The 16,362-nt window shown below is 33.8% G+C and overlaps 1 protein-coding gene across 1 annotated transcript in view; it reads left to right on the forward strand.

Annotated features, from left to right (window-relative positions):
- Window positions 1–16,362, forward strand: part of LOC111695457 (IQ motif and SEC7 domain-containing protein 1) — a 27,786-nt gene that overhangs the window by 3,134 nt on the left and 8,290 nt on the right. Inside the window, exons 2-12 of the mRNA XM_023464790.1 lie at window positions 609–663; window positions 1,212–1,320; window positions 2,145–2,274; window positions 2,922–3,216; window positions 3,950–4,412; window positions 5,359–5,508; window positions 6,957–7,454; window positions 8,372–8,455; window positions 10,390–10,560; window positions 11,285–11,397; window positions 14,388–14,501. Coding sequence (XP_023320558.1) covers window positions 609–663; window positions 1,212–1,320; window positions 2,145–2,274; window positions 2,922–3,216; window positions 3,950–4,412; window positions 5,359–5,508; window positions 6,957–7,454; window positions 8,372–8,455; window positions 10,390–10,560; window positions 11,285–11,397; window positions 14,388–14,501 — 2,182 coding nt within the window. The remainder of the gene's footprint in view (window positions 1–608; window positions 664–1,211; window positions 1,321–2,144; window positions 2,275–2,921; window positions 3,217–3,949; window positions 4,413–5,358; window positions 5,509–6,956; window positions 7,455–8,371; window positions 8,456–10,389; window positions 10,561–11,284; window positions 11,398–14,387; window positions 14,502–16,362) is intronic.

Below are 16,362 nucleotides of genomic sequence, written 5' to 3' on the forward strand. Positions count from 1 at the left end.
GTAGAAAAAGTGGTCATGTATAAAATTGACAGGAGAAGGAGGGGGGGGGGGTCTAAAAATCGTATACTAGGACAGACCCGCGTTCTCTAGAGCAGAATCATCAATTAGTTTTGAAATAATTAAATAACTATTTTTTAATGTATAGTAAACTGTAGGTAAAAGAGAAATTGTGTGGTTTTTGAAAATGAAAAACATTTGTAACCATGTATTAGTATTTTTTTTATAATTAAGTCGGTCAGTTTTATTTATCTCATATAGTATATACTATATTCTATATAGAATTTTTGGACCTACCCCTCCCTTCCATTATTTTATATATAATCTCTGTCAACTCCAATTCAACGTCTACAACCGTGTAATTATACAGTTGGTGGAAAATGGGTGATTACCAAGAGAACAATTTTAATCAAATTCTTAAAACTCTTGTATTATATTATTTACTTATTTGAGTTAAGCATATCGCGTACTTTTAGTCTGCATAAAATAGAACGTGTATTAGAAATAAAGGGTTTTATAAACAGCAAAAATGGTATTACTAAAGTCATTTCAAGAATGGTTATGTGGTCGTAGGGCGTCCCTAAAAGTCTGGTTTGATTTGAGTTATTTAGGAAGTTCAGACTGCAGATTTTAGAAGTCAGTCCTATTCAAGAGACAACTGTTTGGGTAACATTTTACGTTTCTTATTTTCTAAACTTTAATGTAATAAATTCTTCAAATATAATACAGGATATGACTTTAACTTGATCATTCCCCTTAAATTTTTTTTTTTCATCAGTATGTTAAGTTTTTAGTGTTTTTCAGTTTTCCCCACAAAGCGCACCTACCCCCCCCCCCCCTTCTAGGGGAACACTGACAAATTTAAGCACATTGGGTTTAAAGGAACTCTAAGCGTAGTTTCAAGTTACTCCATGAAAAGTTGGCAAAGTCAGATTCACAACCCTTAAAATCATGGTCTGATGTGAATTTTGTATAAATGTTTTTAATTTAAAAAAAGAGAGTTTTCTACTTTAGTGACTTTACATGCAGGAAACCATTACAGGAATGATTAGAATCAAAGACGGGACTAGACCTAGAAAAACTACAATATCTTCCGCGTTATTGAACAGAGAAAGGTTTCAAGGATACCATTGTGAATTGGGCATTGCTATCTTTGCATAGAGGTTCACACAAAATTACGCTTTCAGTCCTTTTATTTTGTTTTCATTGTTCAGGGACGGATGAGAATCATTTAAATCTAGAGAACTATATTGAAGGACCTCTTCGTCAAATTGAGGCTGCTAGGAAGGCCCTATACTCTCCTAGCCTTAATGCTCGGAAAAGGTATGCTTCTTTTAATAATGCATTTTCGCAGAGAGGGAAGGAGAAGGGGTCCGGTTGGGGGTTAGGCTCGGTCTCATTTGTCCTAAATCGTTTACCGGTAATTAAAGTTGCCATAAGTACACTGTAATTAAACTTGTCATTGTTTACACATTTTACAGTAGTAACATTAGTACGATCCCGTTACCCCCTTTCCTCCTTTTCATTATTGCTTATTATTCCCATGTCTTCTTGTTGTTTATTTTTTGCCCACGCATAAATTCTTTACAGTTGTATTTGACAGCTGACCACTGGTTTAACTCATTTATTTAATCTGATTTTGTTTTAAAAAATTTAAACATAAAGCGGCGTTTATGGTTGAAAAGTCGATTTAAAAAAAATCTTGTAATCTGTTTTTTTTTTTTTTTTTTTCCATAAAAGTCGTCAAGAAATCTTAGCCTTCCCCTGCTCTATAGGATCCTTCCATTTATATGTGGATCCGAATTTAAAATCCGTCCTATGAAAATGATATGGGGGGGGGCATAAAATTGCCCCCTCCCCCTAAAATAATAAGAAACTGATTTGTTAGGCAACTAAAACAAGAATGCTGAAAAAAAACCAAAGCAAAGATGAGGAAAAGGTTAAAGAAAAAAGTCTAAACTTTTAAATTGATTTTCTTGAATTTCTTAAATTCTTGAAATGATTTGAATTGTTAATATGTATCATTTTATCCAAATAATAATCAGAAATCATCTTATATTTTACTTCAATGCGAAGCCTGAGAATAATTCTAATCATAATTTTAATCTTATTTATTGATGTTTTAACAAAGTGAAATCTTGTTTTAGGGCAAGTTTTGACCGGGCCGGAAGTAGTGCATCCGACATGAGGAAGTACAGCGAGCAAAGTCCCGGCGGAAAGCCGGGCAGAAAATGCCTTTCGCGGGCACAAATGTCAGAGCCCTACGAGTTGAGTCAGGTATTGTTAAAGAATCTTTAAAAATCGACTTGTTAGACTCTTTGGCATACTTATGATTTTTGCTCTACTAAAACCCTGTATTTACAGACATTAAAACATACCAGACGTTCTTGTAAAAAAAAATATATCTAAGCCCTGCCCTGATACATATTATAATTTTGTTATTTATGCATAATTTTATAAAAATATTTATGGATATAAATAATTTTTATATTGATTGCGCAATAGTTTTCAACAACCTGAATTTGCAAATTCCTAACTTGAAATTTAATTCCGATTCGTGTCAATATCTAGTATCAATATATTGTCCCAAATATGGTTTCTTGTATATTAAAGGGTCTGTGGACGTAGTTTTTAATGACCCGACTTACATGGGACCCCTTAAACTTTGTCTGAATCTTATCAATACTGTGGGAAATACCGTCGTTTTTCTAGTTTGAAAATGTTTAATTCTGACCAATACCTTCATTGTTTCTGAAGTAAAAACTGCAATTGTTGAAAATATTTAATTTGTTTTCAAAGAGATGATACATCGCATGATTCTTGATCTGAAAAAGCTTTAAAGGGTACCGTTGTGAATCTAACATGCCACTCAATAACCAGAGTGCCACTTATAAAAATATTGTCAGACTTCCATTTTTACTCAGGATTTGTTGGATAAGCAGATGGAAGTTTTGTCGAATAAATATGGCGGATCCAACACTGCAAACTCCGCTGCAAACACAATTCAGAGGGCATACCGTCGGTACACGATGGATAAGAAATTTAAGGCGATTACCTCCAACAGACTTAGCCGGAGATTCGCCAGTATGTCCGGAGGGGGAGGGGCCCAGGACGGCGGACGGATGCAGGACGCGGCTAATGATTCTACGGATGGAACTCAACAGAATTTTCATCATGACTGCTGTGTGTACAGTAGCACAGCAAAATCATCATATGCAGGTACAGTTTACTTACATCATGCACTGTACAGTTTACTGTGTACAAAGTATTGAATGTAGAGTATCTAACAATTATGTACATGTACAATGTTATACAATATTGTTCAATATTGTACAATATTGAAGAATGTTGTACACTGTTGTATACAGTGCTTAGGATCCGGATTTGTTGGATCCGCAAGATTTTGGCTTCCTGCAAAAATATGCGGATCCACGGATCCGGATCCAAGGAGTAAAATATCAACCAAAAACTGTAAAAAAACTTTTTTACTCCTTAAACCCAAATCGGAACTTTTGAAAAAAAGATTATAAAAAATTATTTCTGATGGTTCATCAAGTTTTAGGATAAAAATGAGCGGAAAAAAATAAAATAAAAAAATTTGAAAATTATTTTTTGTCAAAAAAATTCAGTAAGTCTTACAGAAATGACCTGGAATCCATTTTTTTCATGTGCGGATCCGGATCCGCATCAAAATTAAATGGATCCTAAGCACTGGTTGTATACAATGTTGGAAACTAAATTTTTAAGAAGTTAAGAATTCCCAGAACTTTTTTGTTACACGTTCTTTTTTTGAATATCCTGCTTTAATTATGTTAGTACAAGTTTTACTCAAGTATTTAAATGAGAGAAATAAAACTTGAGTTATTTTTATTGGGATTAGATTTATACAGTTTAAACCTGTACTTATATATTAAAAATCTTTTTGTATTTATTAATTTCCGTAAATGTTTAGGTTTGACTAAAGTAAGTCAGTACAATCAAAGTGAAACTAGAGTTAGTACATCGTCAACTAAATGTTCTATAGAAGAATTCCGTCATCAACATCAGTTCGATAACAGTCACCGTCTCCCGAGCTGTGCATTGAACCATTCTCATATTAGCAGCACTCCCCCACCTGGGGGCGGGCAGCATCATGATTGCCACACCCACTCTTGTCCAACCCGTCACTGGGGGGCGCACACACCTCATAATCATATCGGAGTGCGTCCTGGTCTCTCATTAGAGGATGAGGAATCCTCCGACGCTGATATGCAATCCTTCCCTGTGGATTATCTCCCGGACCGTGCCGCACTAGCGTGCATGAACCGCGCTCTGGTCCAGCGTCAGCTGAGCGCAGGCCGGGTAATAGGACCGAGCCACGCGCACTGTGCAAACTGTGGTTCGGGTCAGGCTTTACCGTCTCATCATTCTCACAGGTTGGTAAAAAAATAGTTTCAACTAAATATGTGCCTCAACTTTTTTCTTAATTCAGCTGTATATATTTTCTATGAGAAACGATTATAAAAAGGTCTTTTGACACTGTAGAGGGACTGTAAGCGTAATTTCAAGTGACCCTCCATGAAAAGATGACATTGCCCGATTCACAACAGTATCTTAGAAACCTTTGTGGAAGTTATTGTCGTTTTTTAGGTTTAAAAGTTTTTCATTCTGATAATTCTAATGTTTTACTGCTGTAGAAATGATTGAGTCAGTGTACAGAAACCACAATTGAAAATAAACAGTTTTCAAAATTATAAAGATTGATATATAATTCATTCGTAATCAGACAAAGCTTATAAAGGTACTGTTGTGAATCTGGCCTTGCGATATTTGCACGGAGGGTCACCCGATACCACGCTTTCTGTCTTTTTAACTCATCCAAACTTTGAAAACTCTTTTCTGAAAAGATTGGCAGAAAAATTCGCAGAAGAATCATTATTAAACAAAGCCAATAATCCCCATTACCATCAGCCATATCATATTTTTTTCATTCTATATAATTATGATAACATAAATAATAAATATTTATACCATTCCCCTTCATCAAATAAAATATAATCATGATCAACTACCCCTTCCACCTCCCCCAAGTTTGCCCCTTTCATATTTTTATTAATTTTAAATTAGCTCTCTGTGGAGAACATCTCAAATGTCCTTCAGTTAACAGTCTAATTTTTATTAACAGTCTAATTTTTATTTGTGAGAAATGCACTTTCCATTGTTTTTCAACCCCCCCNTCTCTTTTTTGCTGTGACGGATTTATTTCAAACCACTTAAAAATACACGTTTTTGGGCAATGTTAATGTTTTAGTATTTTTATGTAAATCATTTTGGCTGTGGTTTGGTGAATACAGTTGATTGATTAATTGATTGCTTGTGTAGAGTATCTGGGTCTAGAAAGAGAGCTCCTGATGTACCTAAGAGAACTGTATCCCGATTAACCAGCCTTGATGTTGGAGAGTCCGGTGAACTTTATCCAGCTCGGAGTAGCGAACCTCACTCCAGGTCCAGCTCTACACAGTCCAGTCCCAGGTAATCATTAGGAGTAGTGAACCCTACTCCAGGTCCAGCTCTACACATTCCCAGGTAATCATTTGGAGTAGTGAATCCTACTCCAGGTTCAGCTCTACACAATTCCAGGTAATTATTAGGAATAGTGAATTTCACTCCAGGTCCAGCTCTACACAGTCCAGTCTCAGGTAATCATTGAGAGTAGTAAACCCCATTTTATTTTCCCCCTCCAGGAATCAGGAATATTTAGTACAAATGATCATTAGTGCAATTGATCTGGAATACTTAAAATATTTGTTTTTTTTTTCTTCTGTAATTATTAGTGCAAATTAACATTTCCAACAAAAAATTTGTTCAAACGGACTAAATTTTTTTTCGTAAATATTAGTGCTATTAAACTTTAGTGCAAATAAAAAATTCCAACAAAAAATTGTTCGAACTGACTATTGTTTTAGATATAAGTGCAATTGAACATTAGTGCAAAAGAACATTTCCAACAAAAAATTTGTTCAAACGGACTATTGTTTTGTTTCTTTAAATAATTATTTTTTATGGGCAAAATGCTGAAATTTTAAATTTTAGTTCGATTGAACATTTTTTTGTTCATTTGCACTTAAATATATTCATATGTAATGTTTAATGTGAAAAATGGTGAAATTTTAAATTTTAATTTGATTGAACATTTTTTTGTTCATTTGGAATAAAATATGTTCATTTGTAGTTCCTTTGTTTTTCCCCACACTTTAATACAAATGAGCATTTTTTTGTTCATTCCTTTTGCGTTTTACCTATCATCAATCTGTCTTTTCTCTATCCATCAATTGTTCCATTTTTCTTTTATTGTATCTTATTATCTATTTATCTTTATTAAATAACTAAACTGGATTCAGGTTCAATTCTAAATACCCAGCATACCTGAAACATTTCAATATTGGGAACAATCCCCCTTTGATACATATTGCAAACGGAAAAATTTATATAAAATTCTTTAAACTTCAAACATATGTAATATTGTCAAATGCATTTCCTCAAAAAATATTTTGAATTTTTCCAAATGCACGGAAAAGAACTTAATTGAACACAAACACATAGTCTAAAAATAATTTACACCTTTCTGTAAATGGTTTTAAAAAAACGAATAAGATAAACTATTTGAACTTGAATATTACTTTCTTTAAATTTTGTAATAAAATAGATCAGTTTTTATAACCGAGACTTTGAATTGATTAATTTATCGTTTCATCTAAGCTTAATCAAACACAACAGATTTACCAATCTCACATTTTTCAACAGATCGGAGTCTAGACTAATTAAAGATCGGTTAATCTGTTGTCAGCTAAAAACATTTCAATATTTACAGAATAAAGTTATTAAATTCTTCAATTTCAGTTTGCTTTCTAGTTTTGAAATTCTTTTCAACGGATTAGGTTTTAGTTGTTAAACTCTATAATAATTCTATTTTCTTGTAGGATTGGTGGGTTGGACGTTCTCCAGTCTAAACTTGAACCAAAGCAATTCTCTGCCCATCCTTCCCCCAACCCTCCCTCAGACTCAAGAAATACTCCGCGTGACCTAAACCGGAACTTCCGGTCGGCCGCCGACCGGAACCTGGATCAGAGCGGTCAGGACGGAATTCCAAGTCGGAGCAAGGACGGATATCCGGGTAACTATGCAGTCAACGAGGTCATCCGGAAACGTCATTATAGAACCGGACTCAATATATTTAACAAGAAGCCGGAGAAGGGGATTAACTACCTCATCAACAAGGGGTTCTTGGACAACTCCCCCGCCGCCGTGGCCCGGTTCCTGGTCACCAGGAAGGGGTTGTCCAAGCAGATGATCGGAGAGTACCTGGGCAATATAAGCCATCCTTTCAACCAGGCCGTCCTCACGTGCTTCGCGGCCGAGGTCGACCTCAGCGGGACACAGGTGGATTCAGCACTCAGGAAGTTCCAAACATATTTCAGGTAAATATACCTTAAAGGGACTGTAGATTTAATTTCAAATAACCCTCCGTTTACAGAGTGGCATGTCTGATTTACAACAGTACCCCTATAAGCCCTTAAGCTTCAAGACTAAATGAGCTAACCATATTTTTGATTTTTAAAAATTGATTAGTTTCAATATTATTGATAATATTTCCCTCTTTTTATTTCAAGTCCCTTGAAATTTTAACGTTCTCCTCTTTGATATGGATTTATTCTTTGACAAAATTCTAGCCACAATGCTCATCATTAACTTTTTTTGGAGCGTATAATTAAATAAACAGACTTAAAGCTAATGAAGTTTGCATTACCGGCTAATAGAATTAAATCATAAATCAAATATTTTGTTGGACCCGTTTAATAAAAATGACAATTTAAAAAGAGTTTACTCTCTGTAATATTAAAATACATGACATTTTAACTTCACGCTGCATTTTGCCATTTTAGGAATATTGTCTCTAAACCTCAACTACGGGGTATCAATGTCATTTGTGAATTTATTATTATTATCATTATTATTAGTATTGTCATTATAGTCATTATTGTCATTATTGTCATTATTGTCATTATTGTCATTATTGTCATTATTGTCATTATTGTCATTATTGTCATTATTGTCATTGTTGTCATGGTTGTCATGGTTGTCATTATTGTCATTATTGTCATTATTGTCATTATTGTCATTATTGTCATTATTGTCATTGTTGTCATTGTTGTCATTGTTGTCATTGTTGTCATGGTTGTCATGGTTGTCATGGTTGTCATGGTTGTCATGGTTGTCATGGTTGTCATGGTTGTCATTGTTGTCATTGTTGTCATTGTTGTCATTGTTGTCATTGTTGTCATTATTGTCCTTTTTATCATTTTTATCATTATTATCATTATTATATAATGTGTAGAATGCCTGGAGAAGCGCAGAAGATCGAAAGATTGATGGAAGTATTTAGTCAAAGATACTGCACCTGTAATCCTAATATTGCAAGGTAAACCAGCATTTAAACATTTTTTATAGAACCTTGCTCAATGCTTTAGGCTCTGAAAAACTAGTTTTGTTTTGTCAACAAATGAAAATTTTAAGAGAGAAAACTAACATTGAAGAAGATTAGCTTCTCAAAACACGAGGGAGAAAAAAGTTATTTTCGTCATTTAACTAAAACAGTTTTTATTGGGATTTTTAATTAATATAGTTTCCAGGGGTGGTATTAATTTCCCAATCTGGGGCGGGGTTTAAGATCAATCACCATTGATTGATTGATTGAATTGTGAATCTCCAATGTATCGTGAGTTCAATTAAATAATCAGACAGATCGTATAAAAAATGACACACTGAGTGACATTTATCTAAGAATTGACGGGTGTATGAGATAAACTTCCTGTTTTTAAACATAGATAAATTATTAATAGCTAGCCTACATACAGCCACGGAAATTTAAGAGAGTCTTGTTCAATGAAACTCCCGTTTCGTTTTGGGGTTTATATTTATAAACTTGAGTAGATTGCAAGAAAATGAAAGGAGAGCATAAATGTTGGTATATACAAAGTTGAGACCGGAGACCGAATTTAAAGAATTTAAGCCGCGGCTTAAATTTAAGCCGTGGCTCAAATATGGTTGGTTCCACTTAAAATTGTATTCATTGTTTCAAGATTTAAGCCGGCGCTAAATTTAAACCGGGTTTTGGCGGATTTAAGACGCGGCTCAAATTCATCAAATTCGAACACGGGTTTCCGATACTGGGTTTCATAAAGTCTTAAGTTTTGTCACTGTGTTCGTCAAGAAAGTTAAAACCCTGTCTGATCTTTTAATCATTATATTTACGTGAAAATAATATTCCCTGTCTGATCTTTTAATCATTATATATACGTGAATATAATATTCCCTTTCTCACCCTTTAATCATAATATATACGTGAATATAATTTTCCATGTCTGATCTCTTAATCATTATATCTGCGTGAAAATAATAGAAATAGAATGAAAAATATTAATGTAGTTTAAAGAACAGTAATAAAGCAGGATAATTCTAAGCTTGTTTAAATTAGAACAATTTGTAAAATTTAAAATGAATATTATTGGTGTTCTGAGATATATTTTTAAAAAAATTACGCCTTTAAGATTTTATTCTGACCTTGCAAATATTTATTTACTAATATTTACTTGAATTTGATATATTTGTTTTGATAATTAAGACGTAATGTATGGCTTCAGAATATATTACTGAATCAATAAGGTTTTACATTCACAGGGACATGAGTACGTTTTATTTAAAAGTATACCCCAACCTCCTTCATTTCTGCTTTTAATATATCAGGGATATTTATTTATATTTTGAAAATGATTTCCCCAACTTCAAAAATTCTGTTATTGCTGAATTGGGGGGGAAAAGGGAAAAAAATATTAGGGTGTTGTAAAAATAATTTTTTTAAATACCAGAAATAAAAGAAAAACTTGCTGTTCAGGGCTCAGTCCTTCCTTATTTCTAAATATTCAAAAAAAATTACCCCTGCTAAATATATAGAATAAAGCTCTTCTCATATATATAATATATATATATATTTTTTATTATAGCTGATCAAACGGCTTGGCCAAGTTTGCTAATATTTTTTGAGGGGAACCATGGAGACTCGGGGGGGAGGGGGTGACATAGACTAAAAAAATTTAAAGAAAATATTATTATGAAATTGATATAAACCTGGACAATGCCAGGTGTTTCAATCTGTTTAATAAAGCTTTTCAATCAATTATATATGTCAGCTATAGCTGGCTAAACGGTTGACTGAATTGGCGGAATATTTTTGAGGGAACCCATGGGTACCCTCAAAATAATTTTATTATTTCAAATTAAATTTTTGTTTTAAGTGTTACTGAAAAGCTAGTAAAAAAATATGATGGTAAAAAATTAATTTTTGTCTGTTTTCAGTAAACTCCACTCCCCGGACACAATATTCATCCTTGCTTTCGCAATCATCCTCCTAAACACCGACCTCCACACACCCAGCCTCAAACCGGAGAAGAGGATGAAGGCAGAGGATTTTATCAAGAACCTGCGAGGGATAGATGGAGGAGCTGACGTTGATCCGGTAGGATTTAAATAAACAATTTCATATTTCTTAAAGGGACTGTATTTCAAGTCATTTCAAGTGACCCTCCATGCAAAGAGGCAATGTCCGATTGACACGGTATCCGGTAAACATTGTTCTAGGTTTGAATTCCTTTGTTTTCCTGCAGTAGAAATCCGCAAGTCACTTTTGTAGAGAAAGCCCAATTAAAAATAATGAGTCTTCAAAGGTGTAAACCTTTATGTCCAATTCATCAAGATCTTCACAACAGGAGGGGAGCAATTGGTGAAGGAAGTGCTGGTTAAGAGCACTACAGACTACGAAAGTTGGATTCCGAAGGAAATAGATAAATTAGGAAAAGGTTTGCTGCCCCACAAATGAAGGGGAGGTCATAAGGTCCCTTAAGTCAGATAGAGCTTCTGGCGTGGATAATGTCTTTTCAACGATTTTGAAGGGGGCCAGCTTATATATGATAGCACTGATAACGAACGTAATAAATGAATCCCTAGCAGAGGGAAGTGTGCTGGGTTCGCTCCAGGTTGGGAAGATAACCCTAATCGACAAACAGGAGCCTTTTCTTGTCGTCACCAAAAAGCGTCCGATAACTGCTAAGTCAAGTGTTATCTTGACTAAAATCATACACAAACGCATAAACAAAATTTGTGAAAGGGAAGGTTTTTATGGCCTGGTTCAGTATGGGTTCAGGCAGACAAGGTCCACTACAGATTGTGTATTAAAGATCTTGTCCGCTCTAAGGTCAGCCAAGAGAAAGAAACGCTGCATCTCCTTGGCGTTCTGTGCAAAGGCTTATGCAAAGGTTTATGATACGGTTTGCAGGGAGCTGCTTTACACAAGCTACGCCACATTGGGTTTGTTTGACGGGTGGTGGGCCTGATCCAGTCAATGTATTTTAATGACTGTGTGAGGATCAATTAGTTCCAGGGGCTCTCGAATCCAGTTTACTTCACGCAGGGTGTTATTTGCTTTGTACATTGCATCGATAGAGGTAGCGCTAGATACAAGGGGGGGGGTTCTTGACAAAATGATTCTTACAGCCTTGTTCTTTGTTGCTGCTGTCCAGGACCCCCAAGAATGGCATGAAAACCCTTTTGAGGATTGTGGCTCACTTCTTTAGAGACATGTAACTGACTGTAAAGCCAGCAAGACCCTAAGACTGGTGCGGGGTGGTAATGCTCAGTTGGGGAATCGCTACATAAATAGATTTGGCGCCAGACATGTGCGGTGTCATCTTTATACAGACATGGGAGTCAGAGTTAAGCTGATGGAGTCCCAGGTAATTCTAGCATGTCCAGTGGTACGGGCGTAAAGGCTAAAGTTCAAGATTATGAAAGCTGAGTCACTGGATAGGGGACAGAAAATGGCAGTTATTCTGGAGGCGTTGCTGTCAGCTTCGGAGGCTTACGGACGATAGGGTACCTTTTGAGGTAAACCGTATTGTTGTATATAAAATATTACTCTTATTTTATCATTTTCATGAAGGTACTGAAGGGACCTTCATGCATCTGGTAAGTTTGCAGCAGTACGCCATTGAACTTGACCCATGCTTGGTGGTCCACACTTTGGTTCAGTGTGGCGAACCACCAATGACAACCCACTACTTCCTTTGGAGGTAGTGCGATGACGTTGGCTTTCACTAACCTCTCTTCAGATTGATGGGTGACTGTTTTATTTATTTAAGTAATGGCAACGTTGTGAAACGGACATTGCCATCATTGCATGGAGAATGAGATTATGTTTACAGTCCCTTTAATGTTTTCGAAAATTAGGGGAGTGATGATGAAGCTGAGCTTTAGATTTATATATATAAAAGTGTACGTATGTTACCTATTGCCGGCCATATCTTAGCAGTTGACTTGAATGAATATTGTTACTTTAGTAACCTGAGCATTTCACCCCAGATTAACAAATAATTGGGATGTGTGTCAGAAATAAATTCTGTTGGTCAATTTTTAAACAAATAATAAGTATTTGATCAATGAATAGTGAATAGATTAAAATATTATTATTAATTTGTTGTGAAAGGACACGCACATCTGCCCCTTTAGTAAAAGTAAATTCAACCTATATGAAGCATAAATTCTGACCCCGTCAACCTTGGTGCAACCGGCTAGTCCTGTCCATAGAGCTAGGTACAGTACAAACTGAAAGTAAATATGTAGTTAGTTTTTATGTACCGTGTACATAAATATACAATTAGTTAGTTTTCGTGTACTGTGAACATAAATATATAGTTAGTTTTCGTGTACCGTGTGCATAAATATATAGTTAGTTTTCATAGACTGTGTTCATAAATATTTAGTTAGTTTTCATGTACCGTGTACATAAATATATAGTTAGTATTTATGTACCATGTAAGTAAATATGTAGTTAGTTTTCATTTACCGTGTATATAAATATATAGTTAGTCTTCATGTACCGTGTACATAAATATATAGTTAGTTTTTATGTACCATGTACAATATACATAAATGTATAGTTAGTTTTCATGTACCTTCCTTCCACCTCTTTAATCAATAGCAAACATATAACCTCCCCCCTTCATCCTACCTTCCACCTCTTCCATCTATAGGAAAAACTTTTTTGGGGACAAATTTGTTTTATTTAAACTTTCCAAACTGGGAATTTTGATATGACTGCTGGATAGAGTTCCGTGTAATTAAAATTAACAAATGGTGGTTTTTCCGAGAACACGTTTTGTGTTAGTTTTCAACTTTAGATTAATTCTCTAGCCCTGAAACATCTAACTGCATCCCTCGCAACTCATCTGCCAAATAAAAACTAAAACTCCTATTAAATGTTTTTAATGTTTTAAATTTTCAGTTTTATTTTTTTTTAATTTTCAGTTTATAGCTTTAAATATGTTTTTTTTTTTAAATTGAAAATGTAGGAAATAAAAAATAATTTAGATATACGAAGTTGAAGAAGTTTGTGGTTTGACTAGATAAAATTTTTGTAAAACTAGTTATTTTATTAAGTTTAACCTTGACATAGATTCTACTCTTGAAATTTTTTTTCTAATTTATAAGAAATTATTTTTTTAAGTTGGTATTCATTGTCAGTCCCCTCACACATATTTTCTATGAAGTCGTGTTCAATTTTAAATTTGGTTACAGAAAAAATTATGCTTTTGGGAATTTATTTTTTCGTTTTTATGAAATTCTTAGTGATATTTCGTCAGTAAAAGAAGGAGCATTTATTCCACAGTTCATTGGTTCACACTGTATAAAACTTGTATCACTCCTCCCTCAGCCCACTTTTTCCAATTCTGAAAATCAGGGGTAGACGAACCCTGATATATTCATATATTCTTCTTGTTTTGGAGAATTTCCCCATGTGAACCCGCAAACTTTGTTTAGATTAAAAATTGAAAAACCAATTTGAAATTTTATTTTTTTCCAAACTTTACTTTAACATTTTCTTTTTAAATTAAAATAAATCTTTATAAACATGTAAAAATATGATACTGTGGTAATATTTCCTGACTTTTAAACTAATTTTTATAACGTGGAAAAATTAAAAAGATTAATTTACAATTGATTTTTCTAATCGTTGGATTGATGAATAAAATCCTGTCAACAATTTTGTACATTCGTTGCTAGAGAAACCTTAGTTCAGATGATAAGAAACCTAGGACAGTAATGTACTTATTCCAGATGATAAGGCACAAAGGACAGTAATGTACTAGATGAACCGTAGTCCAGATGAAAAGACACCTAGTACAGTAATATACTAGATGAACAATAGTCCAGATGATAAGACACCTAGTACAGTAATATACTAGATGACCAATAGTCCAGATGATAAAACATCTAAGATAATTCATTTATTTTATTTCCAGGACAGCATCAACGAGAGGTGTTCCTATTCAACGATATTCTTGTCATTACTAAAATACATTCTAGAAGGAAGAATAGTGTCACATACACCTTCAGGAATAGTTTTCCACTCACAGGTTGTGAATAGTTTTTTTTAGTTTTTTTTAATAAAACTTCGAAGATTTTAAAACTTACTGTATTCTGTTAAAGTTTGCTTTTATTAAAGTTTTCAATATTTTTATTCTTAAAAAATCCAAAAACTATCATTACTTTCTTTTTTGTTTCTTTTTTGACATATATCTCTTGTCAGTGTAAAAACTTGGCATAATGTTAAGAATGGACATTTTAAAAACATTTGCCTGTGTTACACTTTACCAAATTTTTACTCTGAAAGAAAATAGAGTCAAAAAACGACCCAAATTAATGCACATCCCTATTCAGAGGTAGGTATTAAAGAGAAAATACACTTTTGCATCCGTTCTGTTTTATCCTATAAAAGAACTTTTAAGGATTATAATTCACCGTTCACCTCAGCTATGAAGTACGTTTTAAAAACAGAGACCCTGAGGTTTTTTTCAGTTTCTGAAGGTAGACTTTGTTTGTAGATTTTTTGAAATCCCCGTCGAGCTCTTTTTGAGAAAATTCCATTTAAACTTTGTTGTGTAGTTTAGACTAAAAAAAGCATCTGACTGAAAAGTTTTCGTGAGATTATTAGGAAACCCGAAACATCATATGATAAATTTATCATTGTTAAGGGCTCAGAGAGTGTCGCATTGTATCTTTGAGAACTACTTTGTCTTTAATAAGGTTTTACTTGGTTAATGACCTCTAAAACATTTAAACCCTTAACAAAATATTTCAGTGTATTTAAGGTATTTCATAAAAAGTTTCTGAACCTTTTACATTTCAGTCTTTATGGACGAATAGTGGAGAAAACTAGATTTATACATCAAAATGTGCTTCAATTTTTATCATCTGAGGTTCAAACCCTATAAAACATTATAAATATGGTTGATTTCTACTATTTGTTAATTCTACATTGATATATTTATCATATGATTATGCAGAAAAGCTCAAATCACTTTGAATTGCCTAATAAACTCATGAAAACTTTTGAGTCAAACGCCTTTTTCCAGTCTGAACTACACAACAAAGTTTAAATGGAATTTTCTCAAAAAGGGCTCGACACGGATTTCTAAAAATCTACATGCTAGGTCTAAACAAAGTCTACCATCAGAAACTGAAAAAAACCCCAGGTGTCTCTATTTTTAAAACCTACTTCATAGCTGAGGTGAACGGTGAGTTGCAATCTTTGATATTTCTAACTATGAATTATGTTAGATAAATTAGCCAAAGTTTGTAATACTAAATGTTTACACCATCTGGTTGCAAAGATATAGGAAGTTGAAATTTAATGTTGGTTGCAAGTAATCAGCTGTTTTTCATTTTTTTCTCTCTACAGTAATATATTTCTTCTTTTTTTATATTCCTTCTCCAAATTCTTGTTATGGTTTCTTAGATTCTGAAGCTAAACAAATATTTAATACACATAAATCACACGGATCCAAAGGTTGCAAGCTTTCCAGCGGAAATCGATGTGAATTTGCAAATTACTTCTTTAAAACCCAAAGCTAAAAACTGAACTAAAAGTTAGAACTGGGGCAACACAACATTGAGTTATTAAGACAAAATTAATGGCCAAAATTTGAATTTAGCAAACATTTCATAGTCAACCCAGTCTTTAAGAAAAATTGATGAAACTTTTGAATTTTGATAACAGATTGGATCTTGTACAAACTCCCTATCGCCTCCTCCCTAGTGTTATTATTTCTTGTTTTTCTCTTTCTTCTTTGAACAGATGAAAGTTAAACTTTCTCTTCTAAAACGATTCTAATTGGTTCTGGCTGAGTAGGTTCAGGACCAATTACAGAATAGTTTTGTGTTGATCTCTGAGAAGAATATTAATTCTTTTCATACTGGCCTTTTCTCGGGGGGGGG

Source organism: Eurytemora carolleeae, unplaced genomic scaffold (assembly GCF_000591075.1).
Source record: "Eurytemora carolleeae unplaced genomic scaffold, Eaff_2.0 scaffold158, whole genome shotgun sequence".
Lineage (NCBI taxonomy): Eukaryota > Metazoa > Arthropoda > Copepoda > Calanoida > Temoridae > Eurytemora > Eurytemora carolleeae.